A 19,042-nucleotide genomic window follows, 5' to 3' on the forward strand; every position below is an offset into this window, starting at 1 on the left:
AGTTTCGAAGATGGCTTCCTTGGCTCCACAAATGGCAATGGTTGTGACTGGTGTTGGGTTCATTTTTACATATGATTTATCATATTATTCACCCAATATTTTGAGTTAGTTCTTGACATTTGCATTTTACTTCCTTTTTGTGTTTTCATGGATTTTATCTTCGTTAGAATGAAAGTGAGCTAAGAATGCATTATTGGTTATAAATTCTGTTTTTGCTCATTTTCGTACGTCAAATTCTTGGCCTTGGATCAGTAATCTCCGGTAGGGGTGGGCACTCAAACCGGCGAACCGAAAATTCGAGCCGAACCGCACCAAATCAAACCGAAAAAAAACCGAGTTGACCAAAAGTCAAAAATCGAACCGGACCGGTTTGGACCGGTTCTGGATCCGGTTCCATGTCTTCAAAAACCAAACCGGGCCGAACCGAACCGGTGAAACTAAAAATATATATAATTTCAATATATATTTATATTTAATGCTATATTTATTCAAGTTCAATGTCAAAATATCTCTCTTTTCTCACTTTAATATTTATTTTTTATATGAAATTGAATAATTTGTTAATTTTCAAGTAAAAAAATAATATTTCAATTGAGAATTGTATTAAAAAATAATTTTTATAATCCGGTTCAAAACCGAACCGGAACCGGAACCGGATCGAAATCGGTTCAAACCAAACCGGACAGTTTTTGAAATTTTATTAAAACCGAACCGAACCAAACCGGATGAATAGTACCGGATCGGTTCTAATTTGAAGCAAAAATTGGTCCAAACTGAACTGTGCCCACCCCTAATCTCCGGTGCCCGGATGAGGTGAAGATCTTCATGAAACTTGTTCCAATGGATGTTGACTACAACATATCCGAATTTGAGATCCATTGAGCAAGTATAGCCCAGCCAACCTATCCAACAATTGATCCTAGCTCTGGAAATCTGTTCGGGCCAGTTTCACTTCCACTTGATGTCATCTTATTTCTACTTGTTACCATACCCTTTGGTAACAATGAATTACCTTATTGAAGTGGGATTTTCTGAGTTAAAGGGGACCTTGTAATGTATTTAAAAATAAAATCTCATCATGACAAGAAGACAAATAGGAGACAATGGCTAAAGGCTTTAGCAAAAGGTGGAGTTTAATATTGAGGTGTGAGTTGGAAAGGAAGAGAGAGAAGGAGCAAAAGGAAAGGCATCAGCCATTCAATGAACCATTCGACATTTTTTTGAGATTGGAGCTAGAGAGTTGGAGAAGGAAGACAAGGAGCAGCCAAGCAAGAAGGAGAAGAAGATTTCCACCATTGAAGACCTTGAGCTTCCATTACTTTCACAAAATCTGTAAACTCTTTCTAGTTATATTTTGAATTTATGTTTAAAATAATAAGTATGAGGAACTAAACTCCATAGCTTGGGCTTAGGTTGAAGCCCTAAACATGATTACTCTATTGTTTTGATGCTTGAGTTTATGAATTTTTAGATGTTGTAGATGAATTCCCATTCACTAAAATAATCTATCCTTGATGTTTTGATTGATCACCTTTGAAAATATGCTTCTTGAGATTGTTGGGATTATATGTACCCTCATGTTTTCCTAAGCAACAAATGGATGAAGTAAGAATCATCCATGTGAATTGGTTTCTTGAATGTCTAATGTAAACATCATACTATTAGGGTTCTTGTGATGTTCATATTCTCTTTGAACTTAATGGGTTTTCCTCGTAATTAAATTGATGTACTAAGCACAGCCAGATTGATTATATGGAAGGCACGAGTATTGTAGCACTAACCCCGCACTCTGCTTATATTAGAGAGAATCAATGCGTCTTAAGCCACTAGACCCGGTCTTGATTGCGAACATCTTTATCAACACTTTTAGAGTTCATCACTTGAATGTCCATGACATGAGTAGAATTGTTTAGGGTGGATTCTGAAAACCCTAGTGTTCGTTACATATTAATTTCACACCTTGATATTCACTCTTGTTAGACTTGTTAATTTAGCATTTGGTTACTTTCAAGCATTAGAATTAGGTCACTTGAATCAAATCCCCCCTCCCTCTAATTTTTTGTGTGTGTATGTGTGTTTGAAACGTTGTGTGTCTTCTACATTGAATTCTGCTCATTTTCGTAATTGTTTTTGACATTTGGTTCACTTTAGGTTCTTCCTTTTTCTGTGCTGAATCAAATCATATAAAGAACGTGAAATTTGGATAAATGGTTGGAAAGTTATAGGTCAAAAAAGGACAAAAGTCGAAGCTGAAAACAGAGCACACACTCTGCTTCAAAACAACTGGTCATCACTGTTCATGTGACCAGTTGCGCACTATTCACTAGGTGATAAACATGTGATAAATAGGTGATACAGTGATGATAGAAAGCTGATTAAAGGGTGATAGAAATTGATGTTTGTGTTTATCTTTGGTTTCTTGTTTTGTTTCATTTCTTTTACATTTCTTTACTCATTCCTAGCTTCCAATTTGCATATTACCTTTTGTGTTGTGTTAAATAAGTGTTCTTTATGTACTCAAACTAGAACTTTTAGTAAGCTGACAGTTCCTCATGGGATCGACTTCGTACTTACAAATCTATACCCCAATAGATTCATGCACTTGCGGGTATTTTTAATTGGATGATTAGCACAATAATTTGTGCCAATTATAAATACAACAATTTTTTGCTTGAAGTGGGGCAAAGAGGCCAATCCTTCTCCAAATAGACCCCCTCGGTGCACATAAGTTATAGGGCCCTCCAAGTAGGATATGGTATTACTCATGTCTATCTCCATGGTGCAGTTGCAGTTGATATCTGGCACATTGGCAAGGGAAATGAGTCCAAGGTTAATGGGCATAGGTTGAAAATCTCCCATGACAATGTTTTCACTACAAGAAAAATACCTTATAACAACACGTAATCAACAACGTGCATTCATATGCGTTGTGGAACAATATTTTTAACAACCCGTAGAAGCAGCACGTTGCATTATACAATTTATAACAACGTGCATGTATAGCGTGTTGTCAAAATATAGAGTAGAGCTATTTTCACAACGCAGCCTTGCGTGTTGTAGTAGTTTTAAGTTCTACAACGCACGACGCATGTTGTCAAAATTATATTAATTTTTTAAATAAAAAAATTGGTCGAAAAGGGAGCGAAAATTTTTGCGGGAAAAGTCCCCCTTTCTCAAAACCTAAAACATGTTCTTTTATATGGGTTTGGCCTAAAAAGTTTTCACAAGTTCCAACAAGTCTCTCTCATCCATTCACCTTCCCCTTCCTCTTCTATTCTCTTGTTTTTTTTAACGAACCCCTTCCTCTATTCTCTACAGCGCACTAGTTATCACTCTAAAGCTTAAAGAAATCCAAAGCTTGCCTCTAATTGAATGGCCATGTCTTTCTCTACAGCACAGTTATCACTCTAAAGCTTAAAGAAATCAGTCTGACTCTAATTGAATGGCCAGACAAGGCCAGGTGAGTACCTACTTCCCTGCCTCTTGTTCTCCATTATGTCTTTGTTTGGTTTCTTATCAAAGAAATTCTGGGTAAGTTTAATTTTGTTTAATTTAGATTTTCTATTAAAGATTTTGGTAAGTTTTGATTTGAATATATTAATTTTACAACTAACCATTTTAAGGTTAGGAGTTGGGTAATCATTTCAAAACATGATTCCTTCCCCTGTTTTTTCATTCTTGTTACAGACTTTTTTTTTTTCTCTCCCTCTCTGAATCTTAGAAAAAAATTAAAGGGGAAAAAAAAATTAAAGGAGTAGTCCATAATATGCTTTTGTTCTTACTTTATTCTTTCCAATTTCTTTCAAGAATGTTATCCTCTAATATGTTAAATTTATACTCAATTTTTTTTTTTTTTGTATGTCTACATCGTACAGGGCCACTAAGAGATTGTTTGAAATTGAATGGACTAAGAAGTGGGCACCAACTATAAACTCCAATACTACTACTCTTGCAAAGGTCTCTATTTCAATTCCTCACTACTATTTTTCTCTCTTAATTTGATTTTAGCTTTTTTTACTTCATATATAGAATATAGTAACAGATATATGAGAAGTGCCTGAATGATTTCTCTATTGCTTCTATTTCTTGTTTGTAGTGGTGTGACTGGTTTACTTGATTGTTTTTGAGCTTTTGGTTTTGTTCTGCAAATTTGGATATATCTATTTGTACTCACTGATTTAATTTACCTAGAACAAGGTACCAACTTTTGGAACTTTTTATTTTGTCTTTCACTTAACCAAATCACTTTCTTTTAGATATTGGGTGAGAAGAGGATTGGTGTAATTTGTTTCTCAGATGGATAAAGAATGGCTGCAATTTAACAGGTTGAGCATATATAACTTGAGAGAGTATTAGGTTTTGAGTACTATTAAATTTATTGTTTCTATTAAATAAAAATTTATTATAGATTTTCAGATGAATACAGAAAGGGAGCACGTCAATTTGTCAATGTAGCACAAAGACATGCGGGAAACTTAGATATTATAGTATGCCCTTGTTTGGAATGCAGAAACCTACAACATCACCACTTTAATTTAGTATATGAACACTTGGTCATAAAAGGCATGGATCCTGCCTATACCACTTGGGTTTTCCATGGTGAAAGTCCAAGTGATGATGTTCAATATGAAGATGTGGAAATGCCCGAGGCAAATAGGTTGTACCATGACTTTTATTTCCAAGATGATGAAGTTGAGGGGTACCCTTGTGAAAGTAAAAAGGCAGAAATTGAAAATTTTATTAGAGAAGTTGAAACTCCTTTATTTCTTGGTTGTACTAAGTATACAAAGATGTCAGCAATTGTAGCTTTATTGAAGTATAAAGCAACAAATAGTCTAACAGATAGTGCTTTTGATGAAATGCTTCAAATTTTTGGTGATATGCTACCAGAAAATAACACACTTCCTGGTTCATTATATTCAACCAAAAAGATATTTAAGGCATTTGAACTTGGATATGAGAAGATACATGCATGCGTGAATGATTGTTGTCTATTTAGACATGATCTTGAGATGGTGGAGGAATGTCCTAAATGTGGTTCTTCGAGATGGAAAGTAAATCAACGCAATTCTAAAATTGAAAAGGGAGTCCCTGCAAAAGTATTGCGTTACTTTCCAATAATACCGCGATTGAGGAGGATGTATGCAATAACTGAGACAGCTGAACATTTAAGGTGGCACTCAACACATAAAAGTCAAGATGGTAAGATGAGACATCCCGTTGATTCTTTGGCATGGGATAGGATAAACAAGAAGTGGCCTTCTTTTGAATCAGACCCTCGGAATATTAGATTTGGCCTTTCTACGGATGGTTTTAACCCTTTTCAAGATCTTAGCTCTAGATATAGTTGCTGGCCAGTTGTTTTGGTTACATATAATTTGCCTCCTTGGTTATGCATGTCTAAGGAGAGTTTGATGTTGACTTTACTAATCCCAGGTCCAAAACAGCCAGGTAATGACATTGACATTTATTTGGCACCACTTATAGATGATTTAAAAGATCTATGGAATAATGGGGTGAAGGTGTATGATGCATTTAGTAAAGAGACGTTCAACCTAAAAGCTGTGTTGATGTGGACAGTAAATGACTTTCCAGCTTATGGAAACCTATCCGGATGGTCTACCAAAGGAAGATTTGCATGTCCAATTTGTCGTAAAGACACATGTGCTGATTGGTTGACACATAGTCATAAATTCTCATACATGGGTCATAGAAGATTTCTTGCTCCGAATCATCCATATCGCAAGAAAATGAGTTGGTTTAATGGACATCATGAAGATAGGAGTAGACCAAAGATTTCTACAGGTGAAGAAATTTCTCTTGAAGTTGATGGCATTATGACTGACTGGGGGAAAAAGAACAAGAATGGAAGAAAGAACAAACAAAGAAAAGACAAAAAGAGAAAAAAGGAAACCGAGGAAAAGAATGAAAAAAATACGAAGAGGAAGAGGAATCAAATGAAAGATACCAATTTTTCTGACCATGTATGGAAGAAAAGATCAATATTTTTTGAGCTGCCGTATTGGAAGGTATGTTATAAATTATAATATAATAGTTAGTGTCTAATGTTTCTTTTTAATTTCATATTTTTGGCATAGGTTAGCAATTGCAATGACTACTATAACACCATATTTCTTATTGATTTACAGAATCTACTTCTACGTCATAATTTGGATGTCATGCACGTAGAGAAGAATATTTGTGAGAGTATTATTGGAACACTTTTACTTATGAAGGGAAAATCTAAGGATGGCATCAAATCTCGTAAAGACTTGGAAAATATGGGGATTAGAAAAGATTTGCACCCAAAGAAAAGAGGAAAGCGTTTCTATCTATCTGCAGCACCTCACACTCTATCAAAGAAAGAGAAGGAAACTTTTTGTTGGAGGCTTGCCAATTTAAAATTACCCGATGGTTATGGTTCAAATATTGGAAATTGTATCTCCTTGGAAGATAGTAAGATATTTGGCCTGAAGTCCCATGATTATCACATGCTAATGCAACAATTGCTATCAGTGGCATTGAGGGGCCTTTTACCTAAAGGTCGAAGGACTGCAATTTTCCGGTTGTGTGCATTCTTTAATGAGTTATGCCAAAGAGTTGTAGATAGAAACAAACTAGAAAAATTGGAGGAAGACATTGTACATACATTGTGCATGTTAGAAAGGTTCTTTCCTCCTTCTTTCTTCGACGTAATGGTGCATTTGACAATCCACCTAGGACGGGAAGCTCGTCTATGCGGACCGGTTCAATATCGTTGGATGTATCCATTTGAGAGGTAGTTTTCAATTTATTAAAAATAATATACATTTTAAACTTGAAATGAAATTTGTTTCAATTCTAACTCATTGGTGTTTTAGGTATATGAAAGTGTTGAAAGGATATGTTATGAATCGTGCACGACCGGAAGGGTGTATGGCTGAACGCTACCTCGCTGAAGAGTGTGCTTTGCTATGTAGCAAGTATATAAAGCAAGCTGCTGATATAGGCTCTAGAAATGCACGCAATGAAGAGTTTGAAAATGGTTTACTGCTGGAAGGGCGTCCAATATCTCAAGGAAAAAGAATAATTCTTACAAATGAGATGTTACAAGTTGCTCATCGCCAAGTGCTGTTCAATATGGCAGAAGTGCAGCCATATATAGAGTAAGTTTTTATAACCTTTTTACTAATTTGCAACTTACATGCAAGTGACATTTCAAGAAATTCCTAACAAATTACTTACTATGTTAGGATGCATTTGGATGAACTTAGGCATTCAAATAGACGTCTATTAAAGAATGAAACTTTATTACAGAAAAAGCACGTGGAGTCATTTGGCACATGGTTGGATGCTAAGGTTATAAGAGATCTTATCATACTTAATGGATTTTTAATTTTGTGTAATTGACACTTATCTCTAAAAATATGCTTACATTTTGGACAGATTAGGGCGGAGGAGATGGTCCACAATGTGTCAAATACTTTAAAGTGGCTTGCGCGTGAGCCTAGTCGCTATGCAGTTTCATATTCTGGTTTTGTTATCAATGGTCTTCGGTTTCACACTAAAGAATTTGAGAAATCTCGACAAGACAGCGGTGTTTCACTTGAAGCAACAACTATTTGTATATCTAGTGCAAGAGACAATACACCAGTCACAGGGAAAGTAGCTTATTATGGGGTTTTGAGAGAAGTCATAGTCTTGTCATATCATGAATTTTATATTGCCTTATTCAAGTGTGATTGGGCAAGCATTGTGAATGGTATCAAACTAGATGATGGATTTACCTTAGTTAACCTCCACGAAGGACAAAGTCAATTTGAAAGGGATCCTTTCATTTTAGCATCACAAGCTAAACAAGTTTTTTATTCTAGGGAGGATGAGACATCTAGTTGGTATGTTGTCATGAAAGCACCACCCAAAGGATTTCAAGACTTGGAGATATCCGATGAGATGGAAAGTGGCACATCTACCCCATTTGATGTATCAAGACTTGATTATGATGATAATGAGGATGAACAATATGTGCGGATGGACGTTGATGGAATGTTTTTTGATGAGTAGTGCAATGAATCGTCTAAGATTGGATGTGAAAGGATAATATTAAATATATGTCTTCACTTGGTGTATTGTGTTCAATGAAACAAATGAGTTCTAACTTTTTGTGTTGTATTGTGTTCAATGAAATAAATGAGTTATAACTTTTTGTGTTGTATTCTACTATACTTCAATGAGTGGTGATTTATTAAATTTCACTGTCAGCTGATAGTATATAGGGATAATATGTCACTTCATAGCTAAACCATGTACTTCTTATTGTTTTCCAGGTTGGTTGCTGTCAAAGTCTTTTGAAAAGTATATCACAAGATGTCTGGTTGTAAGGTAGGACTAATTTTTTTTTACTTTTCTTCAAAGTGAATAATACTTGGTAATAATTTTATTTATGTATTTTTGCTGTGAAGTCTTCTGAGATTATTGCAAAGAGAACAGCAAAGCAACTCAAGGCAGCATTGGCTATTGCAACTCAACGTCGAAATTTAGGAATTCGTATATGTGATGAAAGGATGAATAACAAAGAGAAACAACCAAGAGGTACACAGCAAGACAATTCGCAGCAGGAAACTACCATTAGAGGACATCGTGAAAATGAGGTTAGAACATCTAATGTGAGGTCCAATTCTTCATCTACTCATCCAGCTACTGATGTAGAAGAGCAGCCAGCACAAGCTCAAAATGTTACACAAACCAAAGAACAAAAAAAGAAGCGAGGTCCTACTAGAATGGCAGTTATTCCCCAAGGCAAAAAATCACGGTTAGAAGTTAGTTTCAATCTCGGTGGACAACTATGTGGTCCAAATTCAGAGTCTTTTGCCTCATTTCTTGGGGTCTTAACGCGAGCGCATGTGCCTATTGTTATGTCAAATTGGAAGGACCTTAAAGAAAAAAACAAGGATGAGCTTTGGTCATTACTTCAGGTTTGCTTTTTCTTTTTTCTTTTTTTATATACCAAACTATTATTTGATTTGTTCTCTATTTAGAAACTAAACTACTATTGTATTTGAAAATACAGCAAAACTACATAGTGGGAGATGAGCATAAAAATTTTATTTTTAGGATGATGGGGAAATATTGGAGACAATTTAAATCAAAAATAACAACAGCAATTCGTGAAGCAAGTAAAAGAAAGCATAAGGCACGTGCCATTTCCCTTGTGAAGCCAGACAATGTAAAGTCAAAGGAAGATTGGGACAAATTTGTCAAAGAAAGACTTGGAGCGGAATTTCAAGTGGGTATTTCTTTCTTAGCAATAATTATACTTTCAGGTATTCTTATCAATTTCTAACATTTTTTTTTTTTTTTACTCATGCAACTATTTGTTGTCTCTTGTAGAAACTAAGTGAAAAGTTTAAAGCAATGAGAAAGAAGCAAAAGTACACACATACAATGAGTCGAAAAGGCTATGCCCGTATGGAGTATGACATGGTATGATTACTAAGCATACGACAAAATATTTAATTTAATTTTTTTTCAAGTAGATACCTAATTTGTTCTCATGTAGAAATTAAATCATCCAAATCCTGAAGAAATAAATAGAGTGACATTGTGGACAAAAGCGCATGAGAGAAAGGATGGTACACCAATTAACGAAGTTGTTAGCAACATATTGGTAAGACACCAAATGGAAGTTTCAAATTAATATTATTTGTCTGTGTGACTTAGTCAGTTGAAGCTGCTGAGATTTATTTTGTTGAAGTGTTGGGGTTTGGTTATGATGCATTAATTTTTATAAGAAAATAAGCTCTTGTTTCTGCATAAGTGATGTTAATTTATTAAGCTTGTGTTTTATATGTTATAGAAAGATATAAAGACGTGCAATGAGTCGAAAGAGAATCCACCAGCGAGAAATTCTATACGAGATGATGCTATAGCAAGAGTTTTGGGACCTGAAACTCGTGGCCGAGTTCGAGGGCTTGGGTTTGGTGCAACACCCTCTAGAGTAGATGCAGTAATTCAAGGCAGTGAACGAGTTAAAGAACTTGAATCCGTAGTGAAATCTCAATCTCAAAGGATGCAGCTAATTGAAGCCAAACTTGAAGCATTTATTAAAATGTCTCAAGAGGTATAAAATTCTTAAAATAATCTATGAAGCATTTATTCATATAGTTATTTATTAAATCACAAATTTTGTCTCAAGCTTATCTTTAACTTTTTACAGCCTCAAAATAAGAATGTAGAGGATATGATAAGTGCACATGCATGTACTCCTCAAGTAAGTATTTTTCATGATAATTATAGCATGATATAGTAATCTATGAGGTAGCTTATAATTTCTAAATTATTGTTATCTTCCATTGTATTTCATATAGTCACAACAAGGAAGCCGTCATGTACAAGATAAAAGTTACAATGTGAATGCAAGATGTGGTCAAAGTAGCAATCTTGAATATGGAAGATGTCAACTTTTACACTGGTACAATTTTGAATTGGAGCAAGTTGTAGCTGAGGGACATATTGCCTCAACAGACCCAACTGTTAAAGTTCATCATATGCCTATTGGACGTGATTGTTGGAAGGTTTGGGTTGATGAAGTGCTTGATGAAGAACTTAACTTGTATAGACCCACAGATGAAGCGCGAAGACTTGGTGAAGCTTTAGGCAGTACTGTTGCATGGCCAAAAAGCTGTATAAAATTGCTTAACTAAGGTATTTTTCTATTTACTTTGACATTGCTGAACATTCAAAGTTTCTATATAACGTACTAATCTCTTTTTTGCTACGTATGTTACTTTTTTCAGGTGCTTAGACCATGTTTGACAAGGCTTTCAAATTGTGATACTCAACAGTTTGACAAGGATTTTGAGGTGCAACTAACCAAGTTTCTAAAGCATGTTTCAGCATGATCTTTAAGTGCAATCAATCATGTTTTTAGATCATTCTGACAAGGATTTTGAATTGTAATTATAGGCATAGAACAATCATTTTGCACAATTAGAATTGGGATGAATATATCTTTCTAATATGTATGGAACTCCTTATTTATCTTTTGAATGAAAGCTGTGTATTATAGGCTGTCTTATGAATGTGAAGTAAGGAAATATTTATGTTTATCACAGAGCTTCGATTTATAGATAAATTATATCAGGTAATTTTGATAATTATTAAAAATATATATATTTGAAAAAATATATATTTGATATAACAACGTGCATTGGCTGTTGTCAAAACATAAACAACAACGAGCTCAGACACGTTGTCGTAATATTATAAGACAACATGCTAGGCACGTTGTTGTTAATTGATCCCACAACGCGCGAGTGTTGTAGTTAATGTTGTTCACAACGAGCGCCAAAATAAACAATGACGCGTAATCCGTGTTGTCGAAAGCCCTAAACCTTTTAACGACATCGGCTTCAACAACGTGCGCCGCATGTTGTCAATATGTTTTCACAACGCACATTGCGCGTTGTTAAAGGATTTTTTTCTTGTAGTGTAACTTTTTCCTCTTCTAGGTCTCTTTGAATTAGAAAAAGACACATCCCGACCATCTTGCTCAACCAACTTGACTACAAACTCTGTCTTTGTAGTCAAGTTGGTTGAGCAAGATAGTCGTGAGGTTTCTTGTTCTAGTTCAAAAAGAGACTTCAAGCTCATAGGACCTTTAGAATCCGTGTAGTTGACTCCTATAGCTGAAGAGCCTGCATTAGAGAATAGCTTATAGTTATTATAAAACAAATCACACTGATAGAGGGAAATTTTATTCACACTTCCACCAACTGACGTACACTAGTCCTTGTGTTGCTATTTTAAAATTATGAAATATTAATTTTGGACTGCAGGATGGCAAACTAGGATCTGTCTTTAAATATCAGAGGTACAACATACTTTGTTTGTTGGAAGAGAAGATGATCCTCTGTACAGTGGCATGAACTGCAACACGCAAGGTCTTGGGGTTTCCTCTATTAAGCAGTTCATCAGTTGCATGTCTCGTTCCATATATGGTCAAAAGTTGAGCCGGTAAGTCTAGTTCCTTCTCTCCGATCCAATCTAAAGTTATCGTTCGGATAAACAAGAGTCTGCAAGAATGCTTTTTTTTTTTTTTTTTTTTTTACAACTGATTGGCAAGACTGATCGTTTGGATAGAACACAATAGTTTCCTCAACCCACTTATATATACGTCGTAAATGCGAGAAGCCTTCCTCTCCCTTGTTAAGAGATTGAAAAGAAGTGGGGGCCACATTAGCTAACAGAACTTTTCTCAAATCTGACGGAATCGCTTATGTTAGACTCTTAATAAAAATATAGGTGGTATATTGAGACATTTCAAAGAATATGTGGTAATCTGAGACTATTTTAAAAGCACAGGGATATATCCAAAGCCTTTTTTAAAATTACCTTAAATGACCCTCAATATAAATAAATAAAATAAAAAATAAAAAACTTTTCAAGACAGTTTTTTCTCCATCCAATAAGAGAAATACGTCACTCTTCATTTCTGCCTCTACCAAACTTCATTGACATTGTTATTCCCTCCACTCTTGTTGAATTTTAGTTAAATAGTGATCGAGCGCCAGTAGTCTTTTTCGAGATAAGTAGGAGGAGCTGTTTACCTAAAAATATCAACAAAGCCCTAGAGCAAACTTTGGAAAATATGACTGGCGAGCGTGCCAGCATTAGACATTAACTAATTCTAATATACGGAAATATAAATAAAATAAAACAAATAAGAAAACCTACGCTCCAAGTAAACTGATTATAATCAAAAGATTGTGGTCGAAATGGTAAACTACTAAAATGAAGATTCTTTTCTATGCCTCAAGACAAATGAGGACTTCATAGTTTCTCTAATACAATTGAAAGTGTAATAAAAGTAAATAAAACAGTGAAACAAATTAATGAAAGTAGACAGATCAATCAGAACTACAAGTTACCAGCACCTTGTATCAAGTCAGGTTCGAAGTAGAGTAAGGATCGGCACAGTATGAAAATAATGGATCAAAACAATGCAAGAGGCACTTGAAATAGCCTTCAACTGATGAATTTAGTTGACAATCAATACCAAGGAAGGCTTGGCATAGCAATAAACAGTGAAAGCTGGTCTTTCATTGAAAGAGCTAGGGTTTTTGTGTAGAGTTTGTTGTTGAAAAGTTGTGTCTTTGGTCGTGAGCACAGGAAAGACTCCCAGTAGGAAAGGGAGAGGGATGACATCTACAGGAAGAAAAAAAAACTATGGAGCGACTAATCGCTAGATGGTCCTATTTTTTTTTTTTATAAAAAAATTGTACATCCGATTGGCTATACTCCATGTTTTTATTATTATTTTTTAAATAGACTTGTTTTGACAAGTGGTGCCTAATTTGTAATAAGCCGATCCTAAATTAATATTCAGTTAATAAAATATTCCAATAAAAGACAATTTTACCCTGAGAATATCTTAATGGGTTTAAAGTTGACTTTTCGTTCGGGAAAGAATTCGGGGAATTGGGTGGCACCATAATGTAAATAGTGTCGAGATGAGTCCATACACATGTAGTGGGCTCAAATCGAAGTGACAATGAAGAAGTTATGGTCTAAAGAAGCCCCGTGGCAAAATCGTAATTTTTTCGAAAAGGATTTTTAGAAATCTGGAATTCTTATTTTTCTCTCTCCCTCTCTCTATCGGTCCTTTCCCCCGACCTCCTCCCTCGCGGGAAACAGGCCTACCACTTTTGGCCTGCATCCCGGCTGCTTTGACCACGCTAAGTAGTGGGACATGTAGGAAAATGATCAGCATGAGCTGATGAACACTTCTGGGCTGAAGCCCCGTCACCTCAGGCCCCCACGTCGCCGCCATAAGATGGAGAAGACCGGTTTTCCATTGAACTTTCAGATGCCGTTTTCGGGGACTCCATCAACTGAATTCGTCGATCCAGGTATGTTTTCTCATCCTGTCAATGTGTTCTAGCTGATGGTTGGGTGGAATAGGATCGATTTCAGCGTTTTGTAACTCGATTTAGCGATTAAAATTTGGCCGGTTTTCGATTCACGATTCCGGCCATTTTCGGCCACGTTTTAGGGTTGGTCCAGAACAAAAGTTGCTCCATTCATTGTGCTGATCATGTAGGTATAGGTCATGGCCGGCACTTTGGAGATTTTCTGATCACCGAAATCACTTTGGACACCCACGCGATGCGGGAGTGTGTGGCAGGGTCACTTTATGGCAAGTCTTTGGGTCCTAAAATGATTCTGATGTTGTCCCGAGCAAGATGGTATGCTCATATTTGAAATTAGTTATCATATGACAGTTGATCGGATATCCCATATTGGGTGTTATCCGGGTTCGATATGTTCAGACTGTTGGATCGTTTCCAATTTAAAATATGTTGATCTAGGTATCTTTAGAATCGTGTAGGAATTCACAGATCGTGAATCGGAGTCTCAGATGCTCCGATTCAATAATTCAAAGTTAAGGATAAATGACAACTATCCGATCGAACGGTCGAAGCGGAAATTGGATGTGGTGGGCCCGTTGACCAGTTTTGGGAAGTTTGACCACCCGGTTGATAGAGAGTCTTCCAAGGTAGTTTCATCCTTCGAGAAGTGCAAGAACGATTCTAGAAACGAGGCTTGACTATTATGTGAATTATTTTGATTATGGTTGGATTTTGAGATTAGATTATAGTATTTTATGGTATTCCTGGATGTTATTTCGGATAGTCAAAGATTATGCATTATTGGAAGTGATGGGATCTCTAGGGGTTATTATTTATTTATTTATTATTATTATTATGATTATTATTAAAGTATTTGACTGAATGTTATTGAATGATTTAATGTTTATGAGTTACTATGTAATCGTTTTAAGTTTCTAAGGATATTATATTGTGTTTAGTTGTGAATGGTTGGTTAAGCGATTTTTGACGTGAATAATAAATTAATTAAATATCTAAGTACATATCTAAGTACACGTTTATATTTAATATATATACTATGTGGTTTGAGAATGATGAATTATGGACACTAGTTCTCAACAGTATGTGGTGTAAATTCAAAGGTAGTTGAGAATTGATTTTTGGAAAGTTGAGAAAAGATTTGAAATATGGATTTGTGAAATATGAAATTTTATGATAAGTTTTGGAATATGGTTTTCAAACCCACTACAGGAGTTACCCCCCAAAAAAAAAATGCCTTTGAAACAGTTTTGTCAATTATGACAATGCCCCACGAGTTTTGGGGATGCCTGAACCGTGCGAGGATGTGCGTTCTCGGGCTGACTATGTGTTCCAACGACTTCTTCAAGGAATGCGGCTCAGGTTGACTAAGTATCCCCTAAGTCTTATGAGAAATGCGTCTTAGGGTAAGGAATGCGGCTTAGGGTGACTTTGTGTTTCCAATGCCTGCGAGGATGTGTTGCTTATGTGACACTTGGAATTGACTGATCATGAATCCCGAGTACGCCTAGGTGGAGAATATTTTGGTTTTAAGATGTTTAAACTAAAATTGATGATATTATTTTTTTATTTTTGAGTAGTAAAAGTTTTGATGTCTATTTTCTGATTTTATGAAACAAGGATTAGAGGTTTCCAAGTTCTAAAGATTTTCTATAATTCATATCTACTCTTTTAAGTGATGTGTCTGTTATTATATGTGGAAGATAGAAGCATGTTTTATTCAAACTGTTGACAGCGATATTAAAGTTTTACTTGACCGAAAGGTATTTTAGTAACTTTTTCGTTTTCATACATATCTGGGTTCTTTTTGCACATATGTGAGTGGGCGAAAGATTGTTCTTAAATCAAAAATCTTTTGTACGTTTTTCAGAGGATTAGTTAGAGTTGAAGTTTTGGTTAGGGAAGTATGAAATAACTACATATGGCTTAATCCCTGAGTAAGGGTACATAGGCACCTAGAGTTACTAGGTGCAGCCACAAGATCAAGTGTATGAAAATTTGTTCAGTTAAGTTATTCTGGGATTTGATAACGTTTTCATGTTATTCTAAGAGTTGAGACCAGTTTCAGATGGCAGAATGATTTATTTGGTATAAGAGGCTTGAGGCCATTCAAAGTTATTTATTTGATGCATGCTGAACGATTGTGGCTATGAGTTGCATTTTATATAGGTTAAAATTTTGGGAAATGAGTGAATTATAGGGGAGACTCTGCCGAAATTTCGGTAAAAGTCAAACCGAAAAAGAAATTTGAGTCTTAGTAGAAGGGCAATTTGGTTAAGTGTGCCCAGCACCTGCCAAGTGTTGGACACGCATAGGGTTCGACTCAGATTTCAAAGTGGAATTTGAGTCAGGTCCTGTCAGCTAGAGGTTCTCGTTTTTTTATATTTAAAAATAGTACAGCCGGACGGCTATACTCAGTTTTTTTAATTTTTTTCTCAAAAGTATAGCCGAATAGCTATATTATTTTACACATGCCCCGAGGTTTTTTTTTTGTAAATAGTATAGCCCTGTGGCTACACTAGTTTACACGTGGCGCCGATTTTTTTTTGTACGTAGTATAGCCGTTTGGCTATACTCGATTTCTTACTAATTTTTTTTAAAATAGTATAGCCTAGCGGCTTTACCAGTTTTTTTTTATTTTTAAATTGCCTTTAATAAATATTATAGACGAGCAACTATAGTCTTATATATATATATATATATATTTTTTTTTTTCAAAAATACTTTCGTGTTCTATACACGTCTTACGTTTTTTCAAAAGCGAGCGTACAATAGTCATATTGTATATACGTACGTATTTCTAATCATGTATATTTTACAAAAATTTTAGTAAGACACATAAAATTTCCGTATTATACAAATAATTCTCACATATTATTGAATAAGAATAATATATATTATAAAAATTCTATAGTGGATGATTAATATCTAATTTAGATATGTTGAAACTAACAAATTGAGATATATAAAGTACAAACTAATGCAACTAGAAGAGTCCCTTTTAAAAATATATATATATATTAAATAGTATAGCCGGACGGCTATACCGTTTAATTATAATGTATTTAAATAGTATCGTCGTGTGGCTGTACTATGATTTTTTATTTATTAAAATAGGCTTGTTTTGACACATGGCGCCTAATTGCTGGGGACCTTTTTTGGTATTTTCAAAAAAGTATAGCCGCGCGGCTATACTATTACATGTGGGCCCCTAGGCTGAAGAACATCTCTCTCTCTCTCTCTCTCTCTCTCTCTATCTCCTTTTGAAAATCGAAACCCACAACTGTCTGAATCCCTCTCCCATCTGTTTCTTCTTAGTCTCTTAAACAAATCTGTAATTGTTCGCTGTGGTTGTCACCGAGCTCGCCGGCGTAGGTCATCGCTTGCGACCCATCTTGAGCCCCTTGGTTGTCGTCGTCACCGAGCTCTGCCTCCAATCTCATATCTCTATTACATATCTGAAGCACCATCTCCCCTCGTGCCATCCAGGTAATTGAACTTGCCGAGATCCCCATCTCCCTCGCGCTGGCTAGGTCACCGAGCTAGCGCCATCCATCTCATCTAGCTCGCCGAGCTCGCCATCTCCCTCATGGATGAGAACCGTGAGAAGATGCTTTAAATCTTTTACGACGCTCAATATTTCTTCCTTGTGAGTATTATCACGCCCTGATGCTATAATTTTAATGAATTCATTCAATTTTTTCTAATTTTATTTTGCGAACCCTATTCTAATTGATTTCAATTGAGTTCTGTAATTTCAAATGTGGTTAATCTCTTTGTCAAATGTGGTTTCAACTTAGTGGATGATAAGTCAGGCCCAAAGAAATGTGTTATTTCTCAGTCTGTGAAATATGTGATCCAAAATTTAGTGGATGATGACCTTGTTTTCAAAGACAAGATAAGGAACCTCTGTAAGTGGATGTTTCCACATACAGCTTTGCATCGTGGATGATGATCAGTCTGTGAAAGATGTGATCCAAAATGCTTGTTTATATTGGCATTTTGTTGTAATGCATGTTATTTTAAAATTTCAGGTGTATTTTTGGAGTCTTCCTAGCACTGCTGGAAACCAGGTGAACCTTTGATGGTTTACATTATAAGCTCAGCTCTACAGGGTAGGATTTGTGCTGAAATTCCTACAAGTATATTCGTGCTGATATTGTTTTGGTCTTTGGCAGCTTAGGAATGTGTATAGCATACTTGAATCTGATCTCCAAAGCAGTAAGAAGCGTCATGCAGAACTTGTTGAACAGTGTAATGCCCTGAAGAAGGGATAAACTTTTATATGAAGGAGAACGCTTAATTCAACTTTTGTTTGTTCTTTCTTGGTTTCAGTAATATCTCTGCCGGTTAATTTAATTGATAATACAATTATTATTAAATCACCTGCAGAGCAGAAGCACTTAATAATCACTTGACTGCTGTCCAGCGAGACCATGAAGTCAGATCTTAAATAGAAGAAAGAAAAATAAGAATTGATGCAGCTTATGAAGATGCTAAAAGAAAGGAAAAATCTCTGCAAGACAAGAACGAGCTAAAGCAGAAGCTGCGGTCTTTTTGTTTGGCCTTTTTATATCATTACTGTTTTGTTGGTAAGTTTCTAGATATGGTGTGCATGTAATGGCCTCATTATGTTACTGCTTTCGATATTCTTTGTTGAAGTGTCGAAAAGGTTTTTTTGCATTTCAAGTAAAAGCTATTCCAGTGAACTTTGGGTAACTTGGTTAATAACCAGGGTTCCACCCCAATTATGTAAGGAGAATGTTTGTTATGAAACGTTTTTTACCATAATCTTTTCTTCGTTTTTTCTAAAGCTTTAATAAAAACAATAATAAGGTTATAATTGAACACTAAGCCTTTTGTCAAATTTTTCTTTCATGTCATTATTGTTTTCAACAACGAACTTTTAATATACATGAATTAAGGAGATATTGATTTACCATGAACAGATGGAGTGGCGAATGAGTGAACCTCAGTCTGAGGATGGAAGACAGACAGTTAGAATAATATAACACTATTTCTTGACTTTTCCATGTTTTTGTAGCCAGACAGACCTTTTTTCTCCTGAAAGGGAAAAATTAAAAAACAGTTTCGTGATACAACAAATTAATACAATGTGTCACAATCCAATTTTA

At 35.4% G+C, this 19,042-nt stretch overlaps 3 protein-coding genes and 1 long non-coding RNA gene across 7 annotated transcripts; all 4 read left to right on the plus strand.

Moving 5' to 3' along the window:
• Positions 1,182–11,054, plus strand: LOC109946275. Of its 3 annotated transcripts, XM_020553631.1 has the most exons (13): positions 1,182–1,332; positions 2,786–2,843; positions 3,395–3,460; positions 3,876–3,957; positions 8,307–8,361; positions 8,442–8,954; positions 9,050–9,265; positions 9,370–9,462; positions 9,539–9,646; positions 9,836–10,099; positions 10,196–10,249; positions 10,347–10,683; positions 10,776–11,054. In XM_020553631.1, the coding sequence occupies exons 5-12, from the start codon at positions 8,347–8,349 to the stop codon at positions 10,680–10,682; spliced, it is 1,599 nt and encodes a 532-aa protein (XP_020409220.1). In that variant the 5' UTR covers positions 1,182–1,332; positions 2,786–2,843; positions 3,395–3,460; positions 3,876–3,957; positions 8,307–8,346; the 3' UTR covers position 10,683; positions 10,776–11,054. The 3 variants fall into 3 exon arrangements, with proteins under 3 accessions (XP_020409220.1, XP_020409221.1, XP_020409225.1); XM_020553632.1 differs by lacking the exon at positions 1,182–1,332 and having other exon boundaries at positions 2,757–2,843; positions 3,327–3,460; XM_020553636.1 differs by lacking the exon at positions 1,182–1,332 and having other exon boundaries at positions 2,811–2,829.
• Positions 4,566–6,169, plus strand: LOC109949657. Its single transcript, XM_020565773.1, has 2 exons — positions 4,566–5,805; positions 6,150–6,169. Exons 1-2 carry the CDS (start codon positions 4,566–4,568, stop codon positions 6,167–6,169), a joined length of 1,260 nt encoding a protein of 419 aa, XP_020421362.1.
• On the plus strand, positions 6,563–8,297 carry LOC109946278. The gene is made up of 4 exons (XM_020553640.1): positions 6,563–6,778; positions 6,861–7,145; positions 7,233–7,338; positions 7,426–8,297. Exons 1-4 carry the CDS (start codon positions 6,657–6,659, stop codon positions 8,041–8,043), a joined length of 1,131 nt encoding a protein of 376 aa, XP_020409229.1. The 5' UTR covers positions 6,563–6,656; the 3' UTR covers positions 8,044–8,297.
• On the plus strand, positions 17,191–18,681 carry LOC109946281. 2 transcript variants are annotated; one of them, XR_002269470.1, is made up of 4 exons: positions 17,191–17,556; positions 17,942–17,980; positions 18,086–18,161; positions 18,300–18,681. It is a non-coding gene; the product is annotated as an uncharacterized LOC109946281 (long non-coding RNA). The 2 variants fall into 2 exon arrangements; XR_002269469.1 differs by having other exon boundaries at positions 18,086–18,681.

This window comes from Prunus persica, chromosome G1 (assembly GCF_000346465.2).
Source record: "Prunus persica cultivar Lovell chromosome G1, Prunus_persica_NCBIv2, whole genome shotgun sequence".
Taxonomy (NCBI): domain Eukaryota; kingdom Viridiplantae; phylum Streptophyta; class Magnoliopsida; order Rosales; family Rosaceae; genus Prunus; species Prunus persica.